The following is a 26,724-nucleotide window of genomic DNA, read 5'->3' on the forward strand; positions in this document are numbered from 1 at the left end:
TGCATTTTGTTTTTAATAAGTGTCTTGGAGAAATGCACAGAAATTAAAATATGTATCAGACAAAAATTCTGGAAATAAAAAATCCTTATGTGATAATATATGATAGACGGTCATATATAAATATATGTGAAAAAGAATGTTAATTTTTTTGTCAGTTTAAATTTTTATATGTTCATATGTTCTGATCAAAAATATTGTCATGATTACTGATTTTATCTATGATCAGTGATCATTGATTACATATATGATTATCGTCACTGATCAGATCTATAATCATGACTATATATGTGATCAGTGATCTTGGTCATATATATGGTCATGGTAATTGATCATATCTGTGATCAGTGAGGACTGAAAATATCTATGATCATGATCACTGATCACATATATGATCATGATCACTGATCATGATATATGATATGATCACTTATTTCAGATCACACATATGATCATCGATCACCTACATGATCATACATGAAGAATAATATCATTTTATACCAACATACAATGTTTTATAGAGTAATATTCGTTCATATTTGGTCATATGTAATCATATATAATAACTATGAACGTATATGTTCCCATATTATAATTTTTGATTACATATATTCATATAATTAATGATCAGATCTGATTGTGTATTTTTAAAAAATTCCTGAAATAATAAAACAAAAGGAAAAAAAGTAAAACGAAAAAATCATATTTTTTTTCAGTTTAATTTTTTGTTAATATTTAACAAAGATAAAATCATAATAATTTTGTCTGTACATAGATGCAATTATTGATTGCACTGCACTACAGTGTTGATGGATACGTTAACCCAGCATAATATGTATCAATTAATATTACATATATATATAATAATTAATCAATCATCAATTAATTAATTAATTAATCAATTAATATTTCATTATAATAATTATAATAATGATAATACTATGGTACAGAAATATAAGTACATTGGTTTAGAGATTGCAGGCTGCTCCTCTTATATCACAGCGAGGGGCATCGCCGGGCCGGCCTCAACTTACAAGAACTTGCCTGTCTTTTCATATCATAAATATACCATAAATATATATATACATATTAAAACGCGTTTTATCACTCGACACATTCACGCCATTTGTTCATCATTTATTATAATAATAATAATAATAATAGTGATGATAATAATAATAATTAATAATAATAATAATAATAATAATAATAATAATAATAATAATAAAATTTAATTACTTCATCTCCATACATTACACATTACAATTACTATTAAATTCGGTATCACTCAATCAACGCGTTCGACATGTATACATACATACGTATATTTTTTTTTATACATTTATATTTATTTATTATTTATATTATATATTTATTTATACATTTATAATAACATTTCAAGTAAATGTTATATTATAAATTATCCTTATTTTTTTTATCAATCTAATACAATACATTTGACCCATCAATGACGCAATGGACGGTCAAAAGCGTCAAGTGCAATCGTATCTACAGCGCCACGTGTCTTACGGCTCAAGTCCTTTTTTTTTTCTTTTCGTAAGTATAATAAATAAAATCATTTAATTAACCTAAGCTCAGTCTAGGCGCTGTAGCTTTATAATTTCATCTTGTCTCTTTTTTTTTCGGAATTTAATCAATTACTTGTCGCAAGAGCTTTTTTTTTGTTTGAATAAATTATTAAAAGAAAAGCTTGACGATTTATCTCACAATGTTTAGACTAGTGTTGTAGGAAGGAGCGTGTCCTTAAAAATTTTTAAATTCAAACTCATACGTACACACACACATACACACATACACACATATACTCACTCATACAATACTTTGAGTGTATAAGGAAAATGCAGTTTAAAAGTTAAGAAATTTTTTTTAGGAATTAATTTGGGAAGTTTCTGTTTTTAAGGAAATGCACGACGACAAACAAAAAACAGGAAAAAGTAACTGTAAAATAATAATAATAATAATAATAATAATAATAATGATCATATTAATGATAATGATTTAATGAAAATATGTGAATAAATTTCACGCGGCTAGTCCTTCGCCTCTGGGCGCAGATGCTGGCATTCGGGCGGCAGGTGGCGTTGAGTCGTTTTCGGATCTCGAGGACGGACCCTCGCGGTCAAAGTGATGCTGAAGAGTCTCTCCACTCCAGGCCGGGACACTGGCGGAATTCTGGTTCCCGGTGTTGGAAGACGGCGTACCTGGGGAGTGAGACGGCGAGGGTGTTTGGAAGAGCATTGACCCCGAAGGTATCACGGGTTTTCCGTCCCCCATTGGTCCGTTACTGGGCGCCATTGGCGGTTTTTCCATCGGGAATCCACCAGGAGCGCCACCGTACATTGTTCCGAACAGACCTGCGTATTTGCTCGCATTTACTGGATGCGTTCCTGGTAGGCCGTTGTTACTTTGTATCACTGATATCTCGTTTAACTGAAAAATATTTAATAGGTTAGGCTGTAGAAAATACACACACGGAAAAAAAATATTGTTAAAATGAAGATAATGAAACTCTTCAAAATTATTTTCTTGGTTCAAGAATTTTTCTCTAAATTGAATTTAATTTTTTTTCAAATGTAGACGCTAACTATGCAACAGAAAGTTACGGATTTCCGCTGATATGAGTTACGAAATGGTTTGCTGTTTAGTTTTTTAATTTATAATGTTTAAATCTACAGACAGACAAATAGAATTATTTATCCTTTCTTTATCTGTGTCATAAATAAAATATATATTTTATATTCAGTCGTAATTTGTGATTGTTTTAGTTTTTTGATGAGATTAAATAAATATTAATAAATTATTCTCTAAAATATAATGGAAGCGGTCGGGTTTATACTGACTCGATGACAAATTTAAAGCAATGGTAATGACTACATACTATGGTTGTGCTGAAATAAAAAATATATTTGTACGATAAACAAATATTGTCATTGTCAATCTATTTGTTTAATTTCTAATTACTTTTTCAAGTACTTCATAGAAATTATTTTTTTATTCCATGTCTGATATAGTATTTTTGTAAAATTTTCATCATAATAAGTTTAAGAAATGATACTCCATAAAATTTTCAATCGTCAAGTTAAAGAAATTTATGACCTAATATGATACACGATTTAAAATAATGATATGAATTGTAAATAAATGAATGTTTTGTAAACAAAAAATTATAAATATAATATTGTTTAAAAAACATCAATTGACATTGCTTACAATTCAGAGTAAGTGTTTTAATTTTATAATAATTATTATTATTAATCATCATGCGCCACTTGAATATTTTTTCATTTTTATGACAAAAATTATCATCGTTATTAATTACTCATGTAAATTAAAATTAATTTAGATAAAAACTAACTGTGTGATTAATTTTTAGAATTTTTTATTAAAATTAACGTTTGATATTTATGTGGCGCATTATTAATTTATTTATCGTCGATTGACTTTCACGCTGATATGTAATTGCGGCTCATTATTGTAGAGTCAATAACGTCAGCAATAATTGAAAAAACATTAGCAATAAAATAAATAATTTTTCACACAAAGGTTGTTTATGTTTTTTTTTTTTTTTTTTTAATGAAAAAAAAAATAATTAACATCACTATCTAATTGTTTAAGCAAATATTGTCAGCAATAATATCTACTGTCAGTAATTACGCGAAGAGTTGATAAAGTGACTGCTATTTTGCAAATAATAGACATCATTAGCTATTACTGTGAATAATTGCGATGAATAATTTTAAAATTACTATACCATACAGCTTATAACGATCATTAAATTTCCTATGAATCATTACCATTATCATATACGGATTTGCGATCGACAATTACTACCGGTAATTTATATTATAATTTATAATTTAGAATAAACAAATAAATAAAGAACATACTTTTTGCTGAACACCATTAAGGAAGGGCGCGGGTAGATATGGATAAAAGAGATCCGGTCGTCGCTGAAGAAACTCCGAGTCCTTGGGTGTGATGGGCAGCGGAGGCAGATCCAGTGACATTCTGCGACCTCGACGTGAAGCTCCGTTCGTCCACATATGTGTCCCCATGTGAACCTAATTGACATAACAATACAATGCAATACAATCGGCAATAACAACAACATCAGCAATAAAAACAATAATAATACAATTTAAAGTATATATGATAAAATAGATAATAGATATTAAATTAAATATAATACATAGAAAATTAGTACGTAGTAACGCGGGCGTTAGTGCACAAGCAACAGTGGTCACTCTGATTTTGATTAGTTGTAAAGAGAACACTGACTTAGCATTAAATGTTGATACATATAAACTAAAATCTAAAATATGACACCGTAAATTGTATAATGAAAGGAGTCAAAAATATAAAATTATTAAATTAAATGTATTAGTGTGTGTGTGTACCTTAAGATTGCCCTTGGTGGTGAAGGCCTTCTGGCAGACGGTGCATCGGAAGGGCTTGTCACCAGTATGCGTTCTCATATGGATTTGCAGCGCCGAGGATGATGAGAAATTCTTATTGCAAACCTGGCACAAGTGCTTGCTGGACATGCCTGTAAATACACCCACACACTCACACATGTTTTTTTTTTTTTTTTTTTTTTTTTCACTAATTCAGTTCTATTCTATCCAACTCTAGCTATAAGGCATCCGCGGATAATAAGACCTGTCGGGGTAACAAGGGATAATTAAGAGATATTTGTAATAAAAATAAAATTATCCATAAATTTTATATGAAATTTTGTTAAAAAAATGGTAATTTTTAGCATAATCAAAAAAAAAATAAATTTAAGCTTAGCGTACTTACGTAAATAATTTAATTATACTCCCGTGGAAAAATTTTTTGATCTTGACATATTTGGCTTTATATGTCTTGATATGCCTCTATCAAGTCGTATATGGTCATATAAATTTTTTTTATTAAAGTTAGTGTTTAAAATTTCCAACAGATGGCGTAGGGCCGCTTAATTATCTCGTTAGTAGAAAATTAAGTTTTTAAATAGAATCTTTTTTACTCTTTTAAGAAACTTTTCTCACACTTTTTGGTCTAATTAGATCGTGAACCAGATTTTGGTTTACAGAACAAGTTAATTTACTTAAAAATTTAATTATTGATCCTCAATAGTAAAGTAGGCTAAAATTTTCGAAATATATTAAAATACAGCCTGTTTGTTACGGTTTATGGAAATATTTAATTTCATTAAAATTTTTAATGGTAAAATTAACAATTTTTTAAATGTACATTCCAACGGAAGTGTACGCATGAATAGTTATTAATTAAATTGGGAATTTATCATTTCATCACAAATATCTTTAGTTAGATTAGGCCTTACTATCCGCTGGTATCCTATATTATAATCATTAAATAATCTATTCCAATTGGTCAAATGAAACTTTTCAAGCGTTGATAGCAAGAATTTCACCAAAAAATAATTTTCCTCAATAAAATATTTCATTTTTATCACCAAAAAGTTAATAATGAAAAATTTATTGCATTGCTAAAAATAGTTTAAAGATAGCATTTAAGCTGCGAGGTAAAGCGTGAGCGGTCTATTGCTTAAAAAAATTTATATAACGACCACTTTTAATCAGTGAATGTAAATTTACCCTCGAAAAAGAACATGCACTTTAGACTATTAGCTATTAAAAAATAACCAAACTTACTAGGTCTCTTTGGCGCGGGAAGGTCACCCTCAGGAGGTGACCGTTTTATGGGAGGCATCGACTCGACTGGCGGCATCGGCGGCGGGATCGGTGGCGGTGGAGGTGGAGGTGGTGGTGGTGGTGGAGGAAGAGTCGAGTCATCATTTATCAACGAACTTTGTGAGTTTTCCTGGTCTTGCAAGAGATGCTGCGACGGAGGCTGAGATCCAGGCGGTTTGCCATCGGTGAACAAATGCGCAGGCATGTCTCTTATTTTGTGTGTAAGCATGTGTTGCTTCATGTTGCCCTATTGTTGCAAAGAAAATAAAACAGTCAATATATTGTTTGTTTATTTATTAATTAATCAGTAATCACAGCACAACGGGTGATTTTAGTTTGGATTTTAGTACGGACTCTGTGAATAATTGACAAGCTTATGATGTAACAAACGCGCGTGCATCCGGTCATCAATGATACTTTTTTTTTTTTTAAATATATTGCATAAATATGTAGATTTTATCAGTGTTTAATTATCCCGTGAAAAAATTTCTGATGTATGTCCATTTTCAATTTTTTTCTGTCCTTATATGGAAATTGACCATATTAGGCTATATGTGGGAATATTAGAATATATCTGGCTTGATATATCCATATGAGATTTAATATGATCATATATGCCATTGTATAATTTTTTTATCATGTGTAGTGTCAAAAATCTCCAACAGATGGCGTATGGTCGTTGAATCGTCTCCTTATAAAAGAGTTGAGTTTGAAGACTTAATTAAAAAAAAAAAAAAAAAATTTGATTGATTTTACCTCTTCAAGGAGCTTATCTGTCATTGGTTTTTGGTTTAATCAAATACTAAACACATACATTTAAAAAAAAAATTAAAAATGATCATAAAATATTCTTATATAGCCTGATATGGTGACATCAGAAAATTTTTCAACGGGATTGTATTAAAGTTTGATGAAGCAGAGAGCCGTGTCAATGGTGACTCTTACCAGAAAGACGTGGTCCGAGGTAAGAAGTCCGAGGGCGGGTGGCATCAACGGGGGCAAGTGGACTGATGCAGTAGGAGCACAGGTAGAAGTTAAAGCCCACCGGCCTCCGTTTCCTGATGACCACCCCCGGGATTTCTTCTCCTCGGTCCTCCGTCGTCTGTTGCGTTTCGGCTTAACTTCTGGCTCTTGGGTTTCCGAACAGTTACACGTTCTTATCATCGTGTCGTCACTCTGAAATTATTCTTCAGTACAAATGTGTACATGCTTATTGAATAAATTTGTTTGTTACTGTAATCCCTCTACTGACATTAACATGACCGGACGCATTTATGTTTTTCTTTTTTATTTTATTTTATTTTATGGGTCACTTGATTCCAATCACAATTGTTCTTTTATAAATTAAAAGTTCAGGTGGTTTGTCAGCTAAAATTTTTAGTCTCTTTAGCTGCTCGTCAATTGCGGAATGGAATGGAATAGAGTAAAATAGATAGAGTTGAATTTAATAGAATAGAATGGAATGGAATGAAAAAACAATCGCGTTATAGGGATTACATGTATCAAAGTGTACTCACCTTTGTCGAGAAGCCACGGTCGCAAATGGTGCATTTGAACGGGCGCTCCTTCGTGTGACTCCGATAGTGTATCTCCAGTGCGGAGTTACACGCAAACGTTTTGTAGCAGATATTACACGTTGTGTTGCCACGTACTGCAACAGAGCGTGTCAAAGTTCAGTTAACATTGTAAGCTCCTACGCTCAACTATTTATTTTATTAACTTATTTATTCCAATTTGTTTTCTGTCTATTTTTATTTTTTTTGATACTTTACTTATAAGTCTAAATTATTAAGCTCTCTGATGAATAAGCAAAAAAATTTTAAATCTTTTAATGAATTTTTTATTCATTTTATTGCCGATTGAAATTACAATTCAAGTACTGAGCTGTATATATGTATAAATATATCTGATTGCAGTACAATAAAAAAAAAAAATAAATAAATATTGGGAAAGGGATTTGAAGCGTCAATTAGTTCTGGTGTTTTTGTTGATCAAAAATGATTTATTTTGATAAGTACATTGTTTATGCACTCGCGAAAAAAAAAATAATTTTTTTTTTTCAATTGAATAAAATAATTTTAATTTAAAAAAATAATTAAAAAATGATTATATATTGTTTAATAATTAACATAATAATAGCTACAATGATAATAATAATTAATAATAATAATAATAGTACAATATTAAATATACATGACGTAGTAAAAAAATAACACATGAAAGAATAATCCCGAAAAAAAATTTTCTTTAAGCTTATTATACATATATCATTTTTTTTTTTTTTTTTTACTGAATTGCATTCACATAATATTAACTATATTTTTATAATAAAAATAGCACTAGTCGTATATATTTATCAAATATATCCAACTAGTAAATATGACATAAAAATAATTGGATGAAACAATTATGAGTCTGGGATAATACAAGAGAAATTACAAAGAGGGGAGTGCTAGGTCCAGCTACACCACGCTAGGAAAAAATGAACACAAGGAACTGTTGAAAAAAAAAAAAAAAAAAAAATAACATAATAACTAAAGTAAATTATTAACAAAAAGTTTGAGCAGTGGATTGAGTTGTTGAGGAAAGAGACATTGGCTAATGGATGTTGGTTGACCGCAGGCGGGAAAAAACTTTTTTAGGGAGTTGATTTAGCAATCGAGGTAGTACGTTGAACTCGCGTGAAAAAAAAAGTGAAATAATAAATAAAGTAAGATAAAAAAAATATATAAAATAGTTAACAAAAAAATATACATAGAACGGAGTAAGCGAGTGGACGCGCGCGATAACGTATAAATTGTAAAAAAATAAGAGCTCGAAAGTAAAATAACAAATAGCCAAGTTTATAATGATAGAACTTGATTGATAAAACTATAATAATAGATATATCTATGTCGCAAATATGAAATCGTTTATCGGAGAGGAAGGTGTAGCGGGAACTGCGGCTCGCCCTGGTGCTAGCAGCGCCTACCTGCTGGCCCTCCAACAGCGAGGCCGAGCGGATTGTAGGTCGAGGATGCAGCGAGTACAGCGGATGTTGTTAACGATGCAAGTGCTCCTCCACCAGTACTACTATTACCAGATGGACTAACAGCATTTATTGACGTCGATACGTTGTTAATAGTAACGCCAGAAGCCGTTGTTTGAATGCTGTTGCTATTGCTGTTGCTATTGGTGTTGACATTATTTACGTTGGTGCTGCTGTTGGCGGTGGTGGTAATGGTAGTGGTGTTGTTCACTTGAACCGAAGACGAAGGTGAAGATGTTACTGCCTGCAATAGGCCTGCAAACATTCCGAAAGGATGCGGATGATGTTGCAACGTTGGTGGTGGTGGTGGTAGTGATAATGGTGTTGGTAGTGGTGGTGGTGGTGTTGATGTGGATACCACGGAGCCAGGGGTGGATGAGGCGCGAGGAGTTAAATCAAGTGGTCCACCGGCTATTGAGCTTGATGGGCTGGTGCTTTTTTCACTGCAATTGTAACGATCTAGTGGTGAAGTTGAACCTGGTGTTGCTAATCCACCCGGCATTGCTAATCCACCAGTAGCTACTGTTGTTATTGTACGTACTTGGTTTTCCAATGCCGCTAGTGAGGTAGAAAAACACGGTGGCATTATCATTGACGGTGATTCTTTAGTCTCATCTCTCTCATTAACATCGTTATCGTCCTCGATGTCGGTTGTCGAGGGACGCCGATTCATCTGTTCTCGTAAATCTTCGGATCTTTCGTCGTCATCACGTCGGTCTTCATCATCCTCGTCCTGGTCCTCCATGTCCTCCGAGTGTTCGTCCAAGTACGAACCTCTTGGGTGCTGGAACGGATTGTGAAATTGTAAATTTTTTGCGTGATAAATATTCATGTCCTTTATGTCCATATCGTTATCGTGCAAATGCCGCTCGAGAGCTGGATGCCGTGTTGGTGGAAATCCCAGGGTGAATCCACCGCCCGCTGGATGATGATGCAGTCCTGGGAAACCTTGCGGTAGAAATGATGCCAGTGGATGCGGAGGGTAACCCGGTGGGAAGTCATTAACCTCTGCGGCTTGAATTTGCTCAGGGCTTAAGTCTGTTGGTTCACCCGTGTGCAGTCGTATGTGTTGCTGCAGCACAAGTGCATTTGTGAATTTTTTATGACAAACCGGACACTGATGAAGTACTCGAAGCGGTGGTTTAGCACGGTGTACACCCATATGCGTTTTCAAATTCCCTTTTGTTGTAAAAGCCCGTCCACATATTTTACATTTAAATGGCCGCTCACCTGTGTGCGTTCTGTAGTGCATTTGTAATGCACTCTTACACGACAATACACGATGACAAATTACACATTGGTTTGGATCCGTCAGTTTATGTTCAATGTTATCCACTAATTGTTGCAATTTCGACGTCTCTGATGTTTTTGTTATTTCAATAAGACTTTCCCAGGAATTATCATTACTACCGGGCCTTGGCAATAAATTGGAATAAATCGCTGGATCTTTCGACGGATCAATAATCATTGACTCGTGACCAGGAATATTTGTACCATGAGTTACTGAGCTAGAGGTTGGAATAAACGGCGGCATGTGCTGATGATGACCAGGCGGCGCTGTAGGAAACAACAAGCCAGCAAATGACGTTTGTAAACTTCCACTGCTGGCAGTACTACTTGCCGGAGACGCACCAGGATGATGATAACCCACAGATTGTTGATGACACATATTGCTACTTCGACCAGATAAATTTTCTGGCTGTTCTTCCATCTCCTCATCGCCGTCCATATCACCGTCTGGCTCTAGTCTTCCGCTCATTTTGCTGTCCATACTGCAGTCTTCATATGATTGTAAATGCCCCAAGCCCATCACATTTTGATTCGACATCATCAACGGCGATGACCGATCCAGATACCGTCTCGGCGAAGGTGGATCAAACTCATCAATTTCATCTTCCGGCTGCTCTTCATCTGTTGGTTCTTCAGGCTCTCGTTTTGGCATGATTGTCGGTGGTGTCGTCGTTGCTGCCGTCGTCGTCTGGGTCATCGTCGTCTGGGTCATCGTCGTCTGGGTCATCGTCGCTGTCATCAGATCATCGGGACCCTGACTTGTGTTATCGTCAGGCCTATTGATTTGAGGAGGTGGAGACAGCTGTTCACGTTTCATCTCCTCTCGTTGTCTATCAATAAGACAAGGATGAGCAAGATGGGAAGAATTTTGTGAAAAAATCGCGTTTGTTATTGTTGACGCGTTATTTGTGTTGACAGGCGACTTGGGTGAATGCATTAACATAGACGGTGATGTAGACGTTGAAGCCGCTGTCGTAGTAGTCATTGTGGTGGTAGCGGTTGAGATTGAGACTATTGGTGGTTGTGATGGTAATAACGGTGGTAGTGAAAGTGGTGGTAATGGTGGTGGTGGTGGTGGTGGTGGTGGTGGCGGTACATTACTATTATTATTATCGTTATTATTATTATTACTATAAATATTATTATTATCATTATTATTATTATTAATATTATTACTATTATTATTATTATTTTTATTATTATTAGTCGTAGTAGTAGTAGTACTAGCAGTAGTAGTAGATTTACTAAGGTTCTCCGGTAGATCCTGATCGTCGCGTTGATTAACGATTGGTCCTCGGTGGTAAAGGGTTGGTGGCATACCAGCAGCGGCTGCGGCTGCTGCTGCGGCGGCCGGTAGGGCAAGACTCAGGGGTAAAGAAGGTTGTGGGTGATGTGGGGGAGGGAGAAAACCGTGAGTTGAGGCTGGGTGAAACGAGGCGTGATGAGGTGAGGGAACCGAGCCCGCGGTAGGCGGTGCCGCTGAGGGTGGTGGAGGTGACGGAAGGGGTCTCTGACCGGAGGCCGCGAGCTGCTGGAGCAGAGGAGGATGGTACTTGTCGAGGTGTTCAGGCACGGGATTTGGATTCATCTTAACGTGCGGAAACTTGGCCGTGTGCCTCTGGAAGTGGACCTTGAGGTTTCCCTTGGTGGTGAATCGGCTTCCACAGACGTTGCACTTAAAAGGACGCTCACCTGTGTGGGACCTTATGTGGATCTGAAGGGCTGAATCGCTGCCGAAGACCTTGCCGCAGTACCGGCATCGGTGCTTGAAGAATGGTTCGCCCCTACCGCCGCTGGATTTTGAATCGTATGGAGATAAACGTGAGCCGCTTTTCCCACTGCGAAACGCCAGTTCATCCGCCAGGTTGTTTGCCAGGAGACCTTGGCTCGCGTTGTCCAGTACTTCTTGGGCACGTTTTTGTAGCATCTCCAGTGTGTTTGGCTCATTCAGCGGCATTGGATCGTTGTTGGTGATGATGGACGAGGCGAGGGACGAGCTTATTGAGCACAGTGCCGGCATTTGATGCTGTGACAAAACCGGTGTCTGGCCAATTGTGCAGGTATTACTAGCCGTTGTGCAGGTGATTGCTGAGGTGGACGATGGTACGGATGTGGACGTTGAATTTACGATCCCAGGTACTGTGGGAATCGTCAGACTTATCGGCGATGTACTGGTTGAACCGGATGGACGTTCTGGATGGCATACTACTGGTACGTTGAGCGGCGATGACGGCGGATGATGACTTGCGGGTCGAGATGATGGCGGAGAATTCAAACTGGATATTGATATTGATGATTTTTGGTGGTGCAAAGACGGAGACGGTGGCGTGGATAATTCTTTTGGTTCGGTAATTGATTCACCAGCTACGGCACCTGCTGGCACAGCACCCGGTTGACCTGGACCACCAGTGTGTGTTATCGACAATTGTTGCTGTAACTGACTAATCAATTGCAATTGAAACACCTGCTGATGCTGCAGAGTATAGAGCGTACTTTGCAATAACGCTAAGTCTTGTAACGCTGCTTCACTATCCGCGCCACCGGCAAGTGCCGTTGCTGCAAACTGTGCCACTGCGACTTTGGTATTTTGTAGTGCTTCAAGGGTAACATGACTCGTACCCGCGGGCACTGCAAATAACCCGCTCGTTGTTCCACTTTCGATAAAACTATTATTATTCTCAGCATCCTGACGATTTCGTATTTGCTTACGTGAACCTTCCTCGTCCTCATCCTGATCGTCTTGCTCGTCCACCACCTCTTCATCGTCCTCCTCCATCGGAAATTCATCCGGCTCACGTTCATCCTCGTCCTCCACATGAGATCGATTCGAAGTTAAATCAACAGCTGACTCGCTTACGTTAACTCCACCACTGCTGTCTTCACCCTCTGACCCCGTTTCATTGTCGTCCTCTGTAACAAACCAATAAAAAACACCATCAATTATTTGCAACGATTACACTTTTAAAAAATTACACTCAACTATTAAAATATTCAAATCCCCATGAGTTAAAAAAAAAAAAAAAAAAAAAAAAAAAAAAAAAAAAACAAATAAATAAATCACCAAAAATAAAACAAATCGCAATAAAATTAAAATTAATCATTAACCCGTACCAGAATATCGTGGAGACGGTAATCGCGATTGATTAATCCCATTACTATCTTGCTGCCAGTTTTTCGAATCCCGTCGCTTGATATTTCGATTCTCTAAGCCTCTCGTTATGCTCCATCTCATAAGTTGCATATCGCTCGATAAAATCCACAACTTTTAAATTCTTTTGTGTTTAATCATTTAAGCAGATAAAAAAAAAGAATTATTGATATTTCACGCACTAGTTTAAATAATTCCCGTCGGCAAGTAACTTATATTTCACACACGAACGCAACTTGTCATTTAATATACAATTAATAACAATCATAAGTCCTGACAATAATTAACAACAATCAACAATAAAATCCATCGATCAACAAATGAGTCACTAATCGGTTAATTATAAACAAAATCACGAATAAATAACAAGCATAATCGACGACATTTGACAGTATCCGTGTTAGATCAAGCGTGGAGCGTAAGCCGACGGTCTCGTACAGAGATACATCCGAGACTGAGGAGAAACAACTGAATGCTGTGGAAGAACCGACTCAGCGCGTTAGTCAGTGTTGGGGTATCGTACAATCGCTTATGCTCCTCACCACTCGTGAGAGTCCCCACCAGTGGCAACTGGCGCCCCCACCTAACCGTCTAGTGACTACTCGTGACTCCTACGCGCGTCGGTGGTACAGTACAACAGCTAACAGACGATCACTACCACTAAACCAAAACAGCTATATACAACTACAGCCGGCAAAACTACATGGTTGGTACACCTTGGATTATGACAAGATGGGCGTTGCAATTCATAAATCAGAGGGAGAAAGGCGGAGCTTAAGCGAACCACTCACCGACGACTTTATTAATTATTATCCGTATTTGAGCACCCCCCACGTGTTGTTCCACCTACGCTATACTTTGCGAATTTACCCTCCGCTGGCACCTCCAACCTCTTTTTCACGGTCTCAAGCAACTTTTCTACAACCGTAACATCGCGACCATTCTTTTCCACATGCCAACATACTGTATCTCCTTTTTTACTTTTATTTTATCATACTTTTTTTACCTTATGATCATGATGATGATAATGATGATCGTTTCATCGTTTCATCATTAGATCTACCGAGACGATTAAAATCTTTATTTTATTATTACAATCTTCGCTTCTACTGGGTAAATTTATAAGGGATCTACGGTTATTGACGTTTTTAATACGTATCATACTTTATTTTTCTTTTTTTTTTTTTTATCAATTTAATGGATAGATGGAAGTAAGTCGGGTGATAAAAAATTTATACCTGGAAATATTTAACAGGTGATTCATTTTATTTATTGCAGTGTTAAAAATTTTCTTTTTTAAATAACTTGAGGTTTTTTTTTATAAATTAATTGTATTCAATCATTAATTATTTATGCTTTTCACTCCAGTTAAATATTTAACTCGTTAAAATATTCAATTAGAAATTCATTTTTTTTTTACTTGTGCCAGTTTATATTTTAATTAATTATATTTTTACACGATAAAAATTATTAAATTAAATATTTTCTAATTTCTTTTCAATAAATTAATTGTTTCAGAAAATAAAGTTTTGGCACGAATAGTTTTTTTATTGCGATGTAAAAATTTTTGAGACTTCAAGTGAAATTTAAATGAATAATATAAGTAAAAAAAAAATTAATAATTATTCAAAGTTTAATAATTTAACAAACTTTTTAACTTCAAAAATTTTTTTCTACTCTATACAATTTTTTACGCTCAAAATCTTCTAATATTGTAATTATTTAAATATACTACTACATCATTGTATATATTTAAATCTAATTAGAAACACTAACAAAGTTTTAACGATTACAGAAGTTAGAACTTGATCTCAATACCGTATTGACAAGTTAATATATCCTACAAAACTTTTAAATTTATCTGAATGATTTTTTTTTATCTACATAATTTTACTTTTAGTAAATTTAATTCTAAAGTGACTTATCAATTTTATCAATTACATTTGAACTTTACTGACTCCAAGTTTCAATTTTTGAAACTTAAAAAAATAATCCTAATTAAAAATCACAATGAAAAAAAATCAAAATTTTATAATTAATTACAAAAAAAAAAAAAAAAACCTGTTGACTGTTACAGTAAGAATTTCCTTTAAAAATACTTTCTCTTTCACACTTATACCGTAACAATGATATTATAAAATATTATTTCCGCTCAAAGCCAAATAAAGTCTTCAAAAGAATAATAATGACGGCTATATTATTTTTGCTCTACAAATTTGTTATTGACTTAATAACGAATGAAAGATGTCTTTGTAAACTAGGGGATAACTTTCACTGTTCATGCACTGGCAGAATGACAATGCGGCGCGTGGCTTATGTCCACTGTACCTCTATATATCTACCTGAATTATGATTTATTGCTCCGGATAATTTACCGTAGCAAAAGTTATCTTAAGGTCAAGGTTTCTTTACAATAACTCCAGCAAAAATAATATTTTCCAATTGCGTAACTTTAGATCTCCCGGACAGAGCACTACTGGTTTACTTATTATTTTGAAAACCATTCGTCCTTGTCACCGTACTAGCTGGTGGCAGAAAAAAAAATGGACTCTATATCCAGAAAACGGAAGCTATTGTCGCATGATTTATATTGTGTCAAAAACTATAAATCATATTATTTTAAAACTTAAGTGTACTATAATGTATAATTTAATCTTATAAAAGACGAGAAGTCAATGCTTTTGCTTATTGAAATAAATTTTTCATGGTGCTTTTTTAAAATAGTCCGCCAGATAATGAACAAAGGCATTTGACATCATCTATTTATATTTTGATTCTTTCTTCATCTTGAATTAGTTTTCGTTTCAAGAAAAAAAATCATAACTGTAGAAAATAAAATGCTCAATTATCATTCTTCAAAACAATTATCTATCCCAAATCAAAAAATCAGACAACAGTTAGAAATTAATCAAATATATAAAGATATTTGTGATTTTACTCACAAAAAACTAAAAATCTAAACTTAAAAAAAAAATTAACGAATTAAGAGAAAAATTCTTAATCCAAGAAAATAATTTTGAAGAGTTTCATTGTCTTGAATTAAATCAAAAAATTTTTGAACGATATTTTGTAAACCTTGAATTTAAACTCCAAAATAAACATTTGGTGAATTCGAATGGATAAAAACAAAAATTATAATTCAATATACGCAAGTATGTAACGATAATTGATGAAATAAAGATTTTTAAAGCTAAAATTTTCATTTGGAGATCGAGTCTTTCGTCTATAGTCTGTTTTTTTCTAAGTTTACATATTTAAGTAATAAAATTTCTCATGACAATTTATAAATTAATCTAAATTGATTGTAATCCCTCGTCGAAAAAATGAACTTAAATCAAATGTATTCGTATAACAGTTAGGAACGTTCTCAGACAAGAAAAAGACACCAAAGGTTATGGCTATTGGTTTCTTTCTCACGCACTAGTGCTGCCTCTTTTTACAGACTATCGCTTACTTAGTTCCACTCACGTAAAATATCGAAAATCACTAATTTCAAACATTTTATATAGACATTTTTTGAATATAAGTACTCAAAGTTTCAAAAAAATTTCAAGTTAATTTTTTCAACTCGGAATTCTGTCCAAAATATTTTTATCAATTTTTAAAAATTCATTCGATAAATTTTAAATATTAAATATTACGGCTGGAATAAAAAAAAATAAAAAAACCATTGCATCGTTAATCTATAGTCTATAGTCAATAGTTAAGCGGTCTTAAACATTAACTCGTCGCTTAACTTGAATTCCAGAAAGGACACTAAGAAAGACTGGTTGACTTACGGCCGACAAACGTACGTAGTGACAATAGTGAAAATGGGTCGGAAGTAATAATTTATACCCAGCGCAGACTGGTATGGCGTTTGGTGTCGCGTCTGCCTGCTGCCCAAATAACTATACCAGTCCTATCCTGCCTCCACTTATTCGAGTTGAGTTTTAGTCTCTAACCTAGGATCCATATTCCGAGTAGGACCTAACCGGAGTTTATATACATACAGCCGAGTCTTAGTTTACGGGATAGGATACGCACACTATTAGACACATAAGACAGGTAAAAGTTTGAATACGGTGGTAGTGGTGTCAGAACCTCGACTCATCAGCAGTTAGTTTGTGTTTGTCGACGAATTTCGGCTAAATCCCGAAACTTTTGGAGCCTATACTGTTCAACTACATTCAGCCTTAAACTGTAGTTGTATACAAACGTCGTACAGTGTAATTTCTTCGGTGTGTGTTTAATAGAATGAGAATGAACTAGCTGAAGAATGCTGCTGCCGACGAGAAGAGTATTGAATGAATAGGATACTTTTTGCTTTAGTTTCTCATCTTAAAATTCTATACAAGGTCATTTAATAAAAGAAAAAAAAAATAAACCGTTAAATTTTTAATTTTAAGGTTAATGTGTCTCGCTGGAGAATATTTTGTGATTAATGATTAATAGTTATGTGATTTTTATGCTTATTCATACAAGTTTTGGTTGAAGACATTTGAAAGCTAGATAAAAATATTTAAAAATGTTAGATTTTAATTCGATGATTGGTTATATGATGAAACAATTGGGTGACATGTGAACATACTCTTAGGATAATTAAATTTAGTAAATTAATGTCATAACCGATTGAACCTTTAACTTCTGTAAATAAATAAATAAATGGAGTCAATTATTCTAATTTACAATTATTAGTTATCTTTAAATTTTAAATTATATTAAAATTCATAAATTACAATTGCAAATAAATATTTTATAATAATTAATACGATATTTTATCGAACAATAAAGTCTAGTGTCGACATATTCAAAAATTTCTAATTAATTCTATTCTTATATATTGTCTTTAAAAAGTATACGACTTCCACTGACCCTGTGGGCCATGCCGAAATTTAATACTGTCTATAAGTTAAGTCAAAGTTACATGACAATTAAATATTATTATTGCCACGACGTTCATTTAATTTTATTGGTTTTAACGAAAAACAAACAGATAATATAATATTTTATTAAATTTATATTTTCAAAATTTTGGCTGCTTTTTTTTAGTACAATAATTTAGAAAAAAGTGGACAAAATAATATTTACAAAAAATTTCCTACTTTTTTTTTTCATCTATTTATAAATAAAAAGAGTACTTTTTGAAATTTCAACTGTCATTTCAGTGATGAAAAGTATTTGTTGTGACGGTCAGTAAAAAGCGTCAACTCCAGTCACTTTGACGGCTCTTTTGTAATAATCAAAACACTATTTTTCATTGTACTGACAACAGTAAATTTTTTTCATTTGTATCTATGAAAAATTGTCTATTATTGTGTACATATTTTGCATGCATAATTTATGAAAAATGAATTTATTCATTCGATAAATTTGTCAACAAAAAAAAAAAACAGCCAATTGAAAAATTTCAAGAAATTTTTTTTCTACAAAAATTATAAATAAAAATTTTCATCTCAGACAGAAAAAAATTTTTTTTTTTAATTCTAATCAATAAATTTAATTCAAAATTTTTAGTGAAAAATATCACACATTTATAATCAAATTTATGTCAAATAAAAAATTTCTATTTAATTTTCGTTTATAAATTGCTATAAATAAATGCTACACCCCATAATTAATCAATGCAGAATTATATATAAGTTTGACTATAATACATTGCCACAGACATAAATCGGATTATAAATTGTCTAAAAATGTCAGCTACTGAGACATTCGGTCCATCATCAAACCAAATAAATTTAGTATGACATTTTGACTGTCTGATGTCTGATATAATGTGTAATTTTATAATAAAGAAATTCTACATTTGAATAAAATCATGTTAGCTCGCCATATAATAATAGTAATGATAATAATATGTCATCAGTAGTTATTTTGATGCAGTCAAAATAAATGAACTATTTGATAAATAAATACTTAATCTAAATGCTCCAATAATAACCATAACCATTACGATAATTAAATTGCGCGTTAAGAAGACTAACGCAGATCGTTAGCAATAATATCTCGAGTGTAAGATAAAAAAGTATACTACCAATACACAGCTTTAAAATGTATTAGTTAGGTAATAAGTATTACAAAGAAGCGAATAAATAAAAATATAAAAAAAAATTAAATCAGCGCTTACTTGTACGTTATCTTATCGTAACCAGTGACGTTGCAACATCGACCTTACCATCGAAATACTTATTTATTCGGAAATGAATAAATAAGTTGGATCGATGTTTTGCGTCTTATGTATACATATATGCATAACGTACTGCAGGACGAGTAAGAGTGAGGGGGTAAAGGAGGGAGAGAGGGATGCTGGTGATTTTAACCAACAAGCTTGTTGGTAGACAGCGATCAAGAGAACCAACGAAAATAAATGAAATAAAATAACTATGAGTATGAGTATATAAGAGTACACAAGAAGTTTATAAGTATAAGTCGAAGAATATATATGAGAACCGAAAGAACAAGAAGAATAAAAATAACAAGAGACTGCATCAGAATAACCGACTGAAAGAAAACTTTGGCCATGTCATACGTAGCATTCTTATCTTTTACCGTGCGAAATCATGATCGTTTCGCCTGCTTTGAAACTTGGTCAGAGATACCCTTAACACGAAATACCTCCACGGTTATACAGGGTAAAAGGCTTTTAATGTTTGTTGTATTATGTATACATATACATATATTTATTATTATTCTGAGATTGTCGATCGAACCCTTTTTTTGTTAGTTTTTTCAGTTTTACTAAATTTAAATTATTATTTCTCATCTGATTTTTTTTTAGTCAGTTTCAATGTAAACCTTTTAGGCAAATTATAATAATACCAAATTTGTAATTGGTAAATTTTTAATGATCGGTCAAAAAAGAGAACACGGGTTTGATTTTTAGTTTGAGCGTTTATTTATTTATTTATTTTTTTTTTTTTTCAAAAAAATTTATTATAAATTAAAAAAAAATTTTACGCCTTTTACAAGAGAAGATTTTTTTCTATTTTAATTAAAAATTGAAATTTTTGTTCGAGAATAAAAACTTTAGTTTAAAAGCATTGATAAACCTTCTCAATAATAAAAATTTTTTATCTATTGTCTTTTATACTCTCATCCTCCATCATGACTAATTAATTTTTTGTTGCGTTAACTAGCTGAAACATTTTTATAGAAGCAATAATCGTAACATGGAGCCAGCATTGCCCGTAAGATGATAAAGAAGAAGGTTGTATATTGTCCATAAAAAAAAAAAAAAAAAAAAAAAAAAAAAAATGTTAATAATAATAAGAATAAGAATAATAAAAAAATAAAGATAGTACATAAGGCCTTAAGGCATCTAGACACGTGATTGCATATATATAGTACAATATAACATGTGCGTGCAGCCGTCGAGTAAAGTATTATAACCCATATATACAACCGATTCTTTTTCTTGGTATATACCACGGCAAATTATTATTTAAATGGCTTCAGCAGTGCCCTCACAGACATTATCTTCTTCCGGAGGTTGTAAAATTAACCCCGAGGAGCTCAAATGACGACAATCATCAACGTCAATGTATAACTGATGTATTATTCATATCATTTTTACCTTTTTGAAATTAATAAAAAAAAAACAAATTTCTTTTTGTGTTTTATATTTATGTGTATTGGCAAAACCTGCCCAGAAATTTTTTGAAATAATAGTTTTTTGAAGTAATTACTTGATTTTCAATGAAAAATAATTTGATATTCAATCGGAGCATTGAAAGAAAAAATATTTAAAGATTATCAAAAAGAATGGTTTGAAAAGAGACTGATTCGTCTATTAAAATACTATCATCATTATCTCCAGCCATCAGTATTGATTATTGACAAAAAAAAATTAATTAACTTAAAAATATTATTTTCACAAAACAGTAAAATAAAAAAAATTACTTATATGAATAATAAATTTGTAAACTTCTGAAAATAAAAAAATTATGTATCATTTATTAACGATAAAAGACTAAAGACAAAAATTCTTTCGATTGAGTTACTTCAAGGACGGAAAATTTGAATAATTTAAATCTAGGCGGCGTATTATATTGTCCCGTTAAAAAATGAAGTGCAATAAGGGAGTAAAATTGAACATTTACGTCGAATCCACAACTATTATGCGCTGGCACACAATAGGGATAATAAAAGCGAGCAAAGTAGTAGGCAGGTATTGACTGCACACGCGGGGGACGATATTCTAAGAGAATAATGTGAATAACAGGAGGATTGTGGATTTTATAACAGTGTCACACAACGGGGACACTCGTGTCCTAATAGTTTTCTGGACAAAGGTTACTCTCTCCGGAAATCTGATTTACTGGGCACTGGGCAGCGAAGAACATTATACATTTATGTGTGGAGTAACAAGTAGAGTGAAAATTTATATGGTCGAGCTGGATCAGCTGGTCAAAAGTAAATCTATAAGTGTACATCTGCGTCGTTAATGAAACGAACTGACCAACAGCCGCCCACGCGTTTCCCTTTATTCGCCCTTTATTACTAAATAAGAAATAAAATTGAGACACAATAACTATTCGTCAAAGTTCCATGATAATAAATTATAAATTTATACAATAAATGTGAGCATGATTGTGATTTGGATGGGGTATAACGGATCCTAATCGAGGAATTGTCCACGCAGTTATAAATATAATATCGAAATGACTATTTATTATATCGATCAACTCAAAGTGAGGCAGAAGCGGCTGAGGGTCAAGAGGGTAAAAACAACACACAACAATTGCCTTTTGACTTTTATCGGGTGCATTTTGGCTTCATTCGGATCAAATGCAGACTAGCTTGATGCATATACGGTATTTCATACGCCGTATCATGTTTAAGTGTACTCAAGTGTGTGTTCAGGAGCACGAGGGTGGAAAAATGAGTTTATAGTCGTTCTCTATCTGTGTATATGTGTGTGTCATCTACAAATCGTAGGGAGACGACCAAGACTTCTGCTCATGCTGGTGGCAAAATAAAAAGAGAGAGATAATGTATACGGTGGCGCGTGCCCAACACCCTACTTTACTTTCAGGCAGATCCCAACACCCATAAATAAATAGGATTTCCGTCTTCGTTTCCAATACAGAGAAAAATAAATGAGTAATACTGAGTTTAAGTTTTAGTATTATATGGAAAATACTTTTCAAAGTTATTTGTCTGTTCAACCCTGATATCTTTTGGTACATATTTTTTTTTATGGCACTTTTGTTTACTTTTTTCAATTTATAAGTTTTTTTTTATAGAGTTGAGATTTTATTGTATTTGTATAAGAATAATTAAGAAAATAATTATGAGGCTTGATTTCCTGAGTTCTTGTTTTTGTTCTGGGAAATTTTAGTTTGATGGATGTCAAAAAAAATAGAGCTAAGCTTGAGTTCGTATTATTTATAGCACAATGGAAAATAAGATTTTTTTTTTAAGTTGTAATAATAATTTTTACTGTAACTATAAAATAAAATTTTGACTATTTTTTATGATAAAATAAAAAATTTTGTTCACTTAAAAATTATAAGAATTTCTATTAAGATACTCGACAAAATTTTTTTTGATATCAAAATTGACCATATCAGCAGATATGACCAATATGTGACCTGAAATTACTTAATATTCCCATATAAGGTCATATATTCAGTAATGTAATTTTTTTATCAAATTTAATTTTGAAAATCTCCGACAGATGGCGCATGATCATTAAATTTTCTCGCAGCTGGAGAGTTAAGTTTAAAATATTAAGTTGTAAGACGAATAAAAAATATTACACTCTCTTCGAGAGCTCTTCTGACATAAGCTTTTAGTTTATGTAAAGAAATATACATAATAATTTATGTAAAAAATATGACAGCGAATTTATGAATTTAAAATAACTAATTTCATAAAACTTACAAAATTTATTTTGAATTATTAATTCTTGTCTATCTATTTTTAAACTAATGATTTGACTGTCACGCATAAGTGGACATTTTATCCATGTGTGTATAAAAATCTGAAAATGTGTTTATCATATATATGAGTAGGGAGTGTTTGGGCGATGAAAAAGACATACGATCTATAATTCTTAATGACAAGAATGTTCTTAAGTACATAGTAGGTATATATAAGAACATAAGGGGCCGACTATCTATAGAATAAGAAACGACGTTTATCCCTCATTACAGAAAAGATACGTGTGTGCGATTTAATCGGGAGTTATACACTTAAATCGCTGGTGCCGCGGCCCGGTTACTCTTATGTACATTTTTATTTTTGAATTTAAATAGAAAAAAAAAATAACATGTATGATAATCGCGATCCCTGAGGAATATTACTGGTTTAACGATTTAACCGTGATATTTGATAAATAGTGCGTTTATGTTAATTTCAACAACACGGCGACACAACTACGTACATATAAGTTCGTATGGGCAATGAGTTTTACTTAAATGCAGAGCATCAAAGGAGTACCAAGAATATACATCTATAGCTCACTGTGCAGTCCATGGATTTCCACCTGCAGCTACTAGTAGTATAAACCGTGTAAAAAGGTGTCACGCGATAATCCTTCCACCGAGTAATTAAATGCCGAAGGTAAGTCCACGAGTTGATTTTCCAGATAAATTCACAGCTACTATATATGTGGATGTGTGATACCAATTCATGTGTACCTTCATTTATACTATGTACAAATATATGTGTTTGGCACGTGCTTATGTTGAACCACCTTTTTTATCGCATACGTCTATTTTTTTATGCTAAAATCATGTTTATCTTTGTTTGGTTGAAAATCTATCTCTTTTTTTTATATTCTGTATTCTATCGCAGAGGGGCTAGAATTTTTTTGGCCTGGTTATAAGCGAAGTATTAATTGGTAATTGGAAAAAATATTATCGTGCGTAAGAATGTTCTCTTAACTATAGAAATTATTTTAATTAATTGCAGGGAGAAATGGAGAATTGAAGGAAAAAACTTCCGTTGCAATTTCAAATGCGTGGAGAATTTTTTTTTACTTTATATTTGATAAAGATAAGTTGAATTTTTCAATTATAAAAATAAAAATTTTTTGTCGGTCGCATTAAAATTATCAAAGAATTTTTTTTATCTCTATACTTAAAATTTTAATTACTAGAAATTTTGGATTAGAAAAAAATTTTTAATTAATAATTACTTGATAAGTTTTGTAGAAAAAAAAATTTTTTTATGTAGTATTAATTTGAATTTTTAAAATTTCTGTCGGTAGGATTCGAAGCTAGTCCTTATGTATGCCATGAAAAATATTGCTTATTTTTTTTTTTTGGTTTGAAAATGATTATATATTTTTCCGCGCGTTTATTTAATATATTTTTCTAAAAGATCCCAAAGAAAAATATTTATTAGTGTGAGATCACTATGTGATTGTAATTAATGTAGATAAATGAGTTCGGTGAAAGGAATATAAGAAGAGCTACAGCGAAACTCGTTAGAACGGTGTACCTTGAAATTATTAGACGGCACAGCGGAATAACTCGCATTGTGCGCCGGCAAAGTAACAAGCACGGAAATATTTCATTCGCATCGTTAAAGAATCGTTGGAAATTCTAATTACCAATATAATAAAAATAATTACAAGACTTAATAATATATACACACGACATACATATGGATTATTAAATTTTAAGATTTATTTAAAAAAAATTTATTAACTACTAAATTATTTCTTAATTCATTCTTCATGCTACGTCTCATTAATATTATATTATTTCTACAATATATAATAATTTTATAATAATTTTAGTAGAGCAGAACCATCTCTAAGGTTCCATATACTTCATTATAATTATTATTATTATTTTTATCAGCGTAAAAAAAATATTTTGTGCATATAATTAACCTTCTAATAGTTGGTAGTAATTTAAATTAAATTTATATATTTACTTAAGTATACCCGGATAAATATTTAAAAAATGACAAATAATGAAAAAAAAAAAATGGCATGTGTTTTACTCAGTAGCCATATGCGTAAATGTAAAAGGATACAAAAATAAAACATATATAAATGTATATGTTTTAAAAAGTACAGATGAAATTTAAAAAAGAGTAGTTTCTTATATATAGGTATATAATATAATATGTATGAATGTATATATAAATTCGGCGTCGCAGACGTTCACCAGAAGGATTTTGACGCCAGACGACGAATTGTTATCCCAAGTACGCGAATGCAAGAAAATACTCTGGCTGTTCTATACTCCTTTTAATGGAACCCAGGACAGAAAAAATGGTTCTAAAGGGAGAAGAATTTAAAATAAAAAAAATAAAATATAAATATAAAAACCGCAAAATGTTTTATTTACTAATTCACCCGTTGAAGACGACGACGGAAGGACGTCCGCGATACGGGTAAATATTTAAATGTTTTAAACTTAAATGACTGAAGATCTCAAGATCGGGTGATAAAATAAAAAATATTTTATGCAAGATATCCAAAGTGCTGCATGTCATACTCCTATAAACTATCGCAATGATTATATACATTAGAATTTAAGAAGGTCAGGATTTGCACACACGTGTGAAACAGCTTTCAGCTTCTCTTTTTCTCCCTAGCGCTATTTTGACAATTCACAAGATTATTTTTATTTTTAAATACTTATTATTTTAACTGCATTGTCATTTATCGCTTTGCTTTTTACAGTTTAATTTTCTTAACGTTTTAAAAAAAAAAATGTAGATAATTATCTTAATTTGTATGAATTTTTCTATCGGTTATTGTTCTGTCATTCAACATATATATTCGTAGTGACATTCAAAGTTTTTATTTTTATTTGCTGAGCATATTTTATATCTGCCTCTCTTGACTTATGCTTTTTAGGGCTCGCGTTAATTTACTGCCATTGTTTCTGTCTTCCAGACCTAAATCTGACACCGCCCAATTGCAGCTGTGTCTGACTTATTTTGTACTGTATCATATTTGCAGAGGACTGATGAAAATACCGTAGAAAACTTCGGTTCTAAGGTCATTGAAGAAAAATATTTGCGTAAACTTTGAAGAAAAATATTTGCAAAATGCCAACAATATATTCTAAGTTTACGCAAACTCAGTTCCCTAAGAAAAAAGAAATTTTTTACTACAATTACTGGAAAATAATGAATATAATATTCATAAAAATCAATACTTAAATTCATGAAATACAATTATTTTTTATTAAGGCATTTTAGTAATTTATTTTTTATTAAAAAAATAATTTTGAACAAAATTTTTCAGTCTGAAAGATTCATAAAAGAATTTTACAATTTTATGCAGATACCTTTTAAGGAAGTAAATTTATTAAAAAATGACTTAAGAACTTTTTTTTTAAATACTCAACATACTTTCAATACACGGAGAGAATTTTTTTTTTTTAAATTTAAATGATCATATATGTCATATATGGTCAGATATAAAAACTGTTTTTTTTTTGAGCTCATACAAGATTTTTTCCAAGTAAAGTCAAAAATTGACTTGCTATAATTTAAGTTCAAGAAAATAAAGCTCGTAAATTTTTGACTATGAGAAAGTGCGCTAGCGTAATTATTTATAAATCAGTAAATAAATAAATTAGATTGATTGG

The 26,724-nt window shown here is 32.3% G+C and overlaps 1 protein-coding gene across 4 annotated transcripts in view; it reads right to left on the bottom strand.

The window, feature by feature from the left end:
- Positions 1–703: 703 nt before the first annotated feature.
- The window catches only part of Salm (spalt major), a 50,756-nt gene continuing 24,735 nt past the window's right edge, over positions 704–26,724 (bottom strand). The window contains exons 1-8 of one of the 4 annotated variants that reach the window (XM_074256035.1): positions 13,144–14,447; positions 8,686–12,942; positions 7,232–7,365; positions 6,660–6,890; positions 5,676–5,961; positions 4,416–4,564; positions 3,906–4,079; positions 704–2,448 (exon numbers count right to left, since the gene is read on the bottom strand). In XM_074256035.1, the coding sequence (XP_074112136.1) occupies positions 2,041–2,448; positions 3,906–4,079; positions 4,416–4,564; positions 5,676–5,961; positions 6,660–6,890; positions 7,232–7,365; positions 8,686–12,942; positions 13,144–13,273 (5,769 nt within the window). In that variant the 5' untranslated portion in view covers positions 13,274–14,447 and the 3' untranslated portion in view covers positions 704–2,040. Of the gene's footprint in view, positions 2,449–3,905; positions 4,080–4,415; positions 4,565–5,675; positions 5,962–6,659; positions 6,891–7,231; positions 7,366–8,685; positions 12,943–13,143; positions 14,450–26,724 lie in introns of those variants that run through there. The other 3 variants (XM_074256036.1, XM_074256037.1, XM_074256038.1) reach the window with 3 other exon arrangements.

This window comes from Cotesia typhae, unplaced genomic scaffold, assembly GCF_013202065.1.
Source record: "Cotesia typhae breed Kobodo isofemale line unplaced genomic scaffold, CoteBio_Ctyphae scaffold_152, whole genome shotgun sequence".
Lineage (NCBI taxonomy): Eukaryota > Metazoa > Arthropoda > Insecta > Hymenoptera > Braconidae > Cotesia > Cotesia typhae.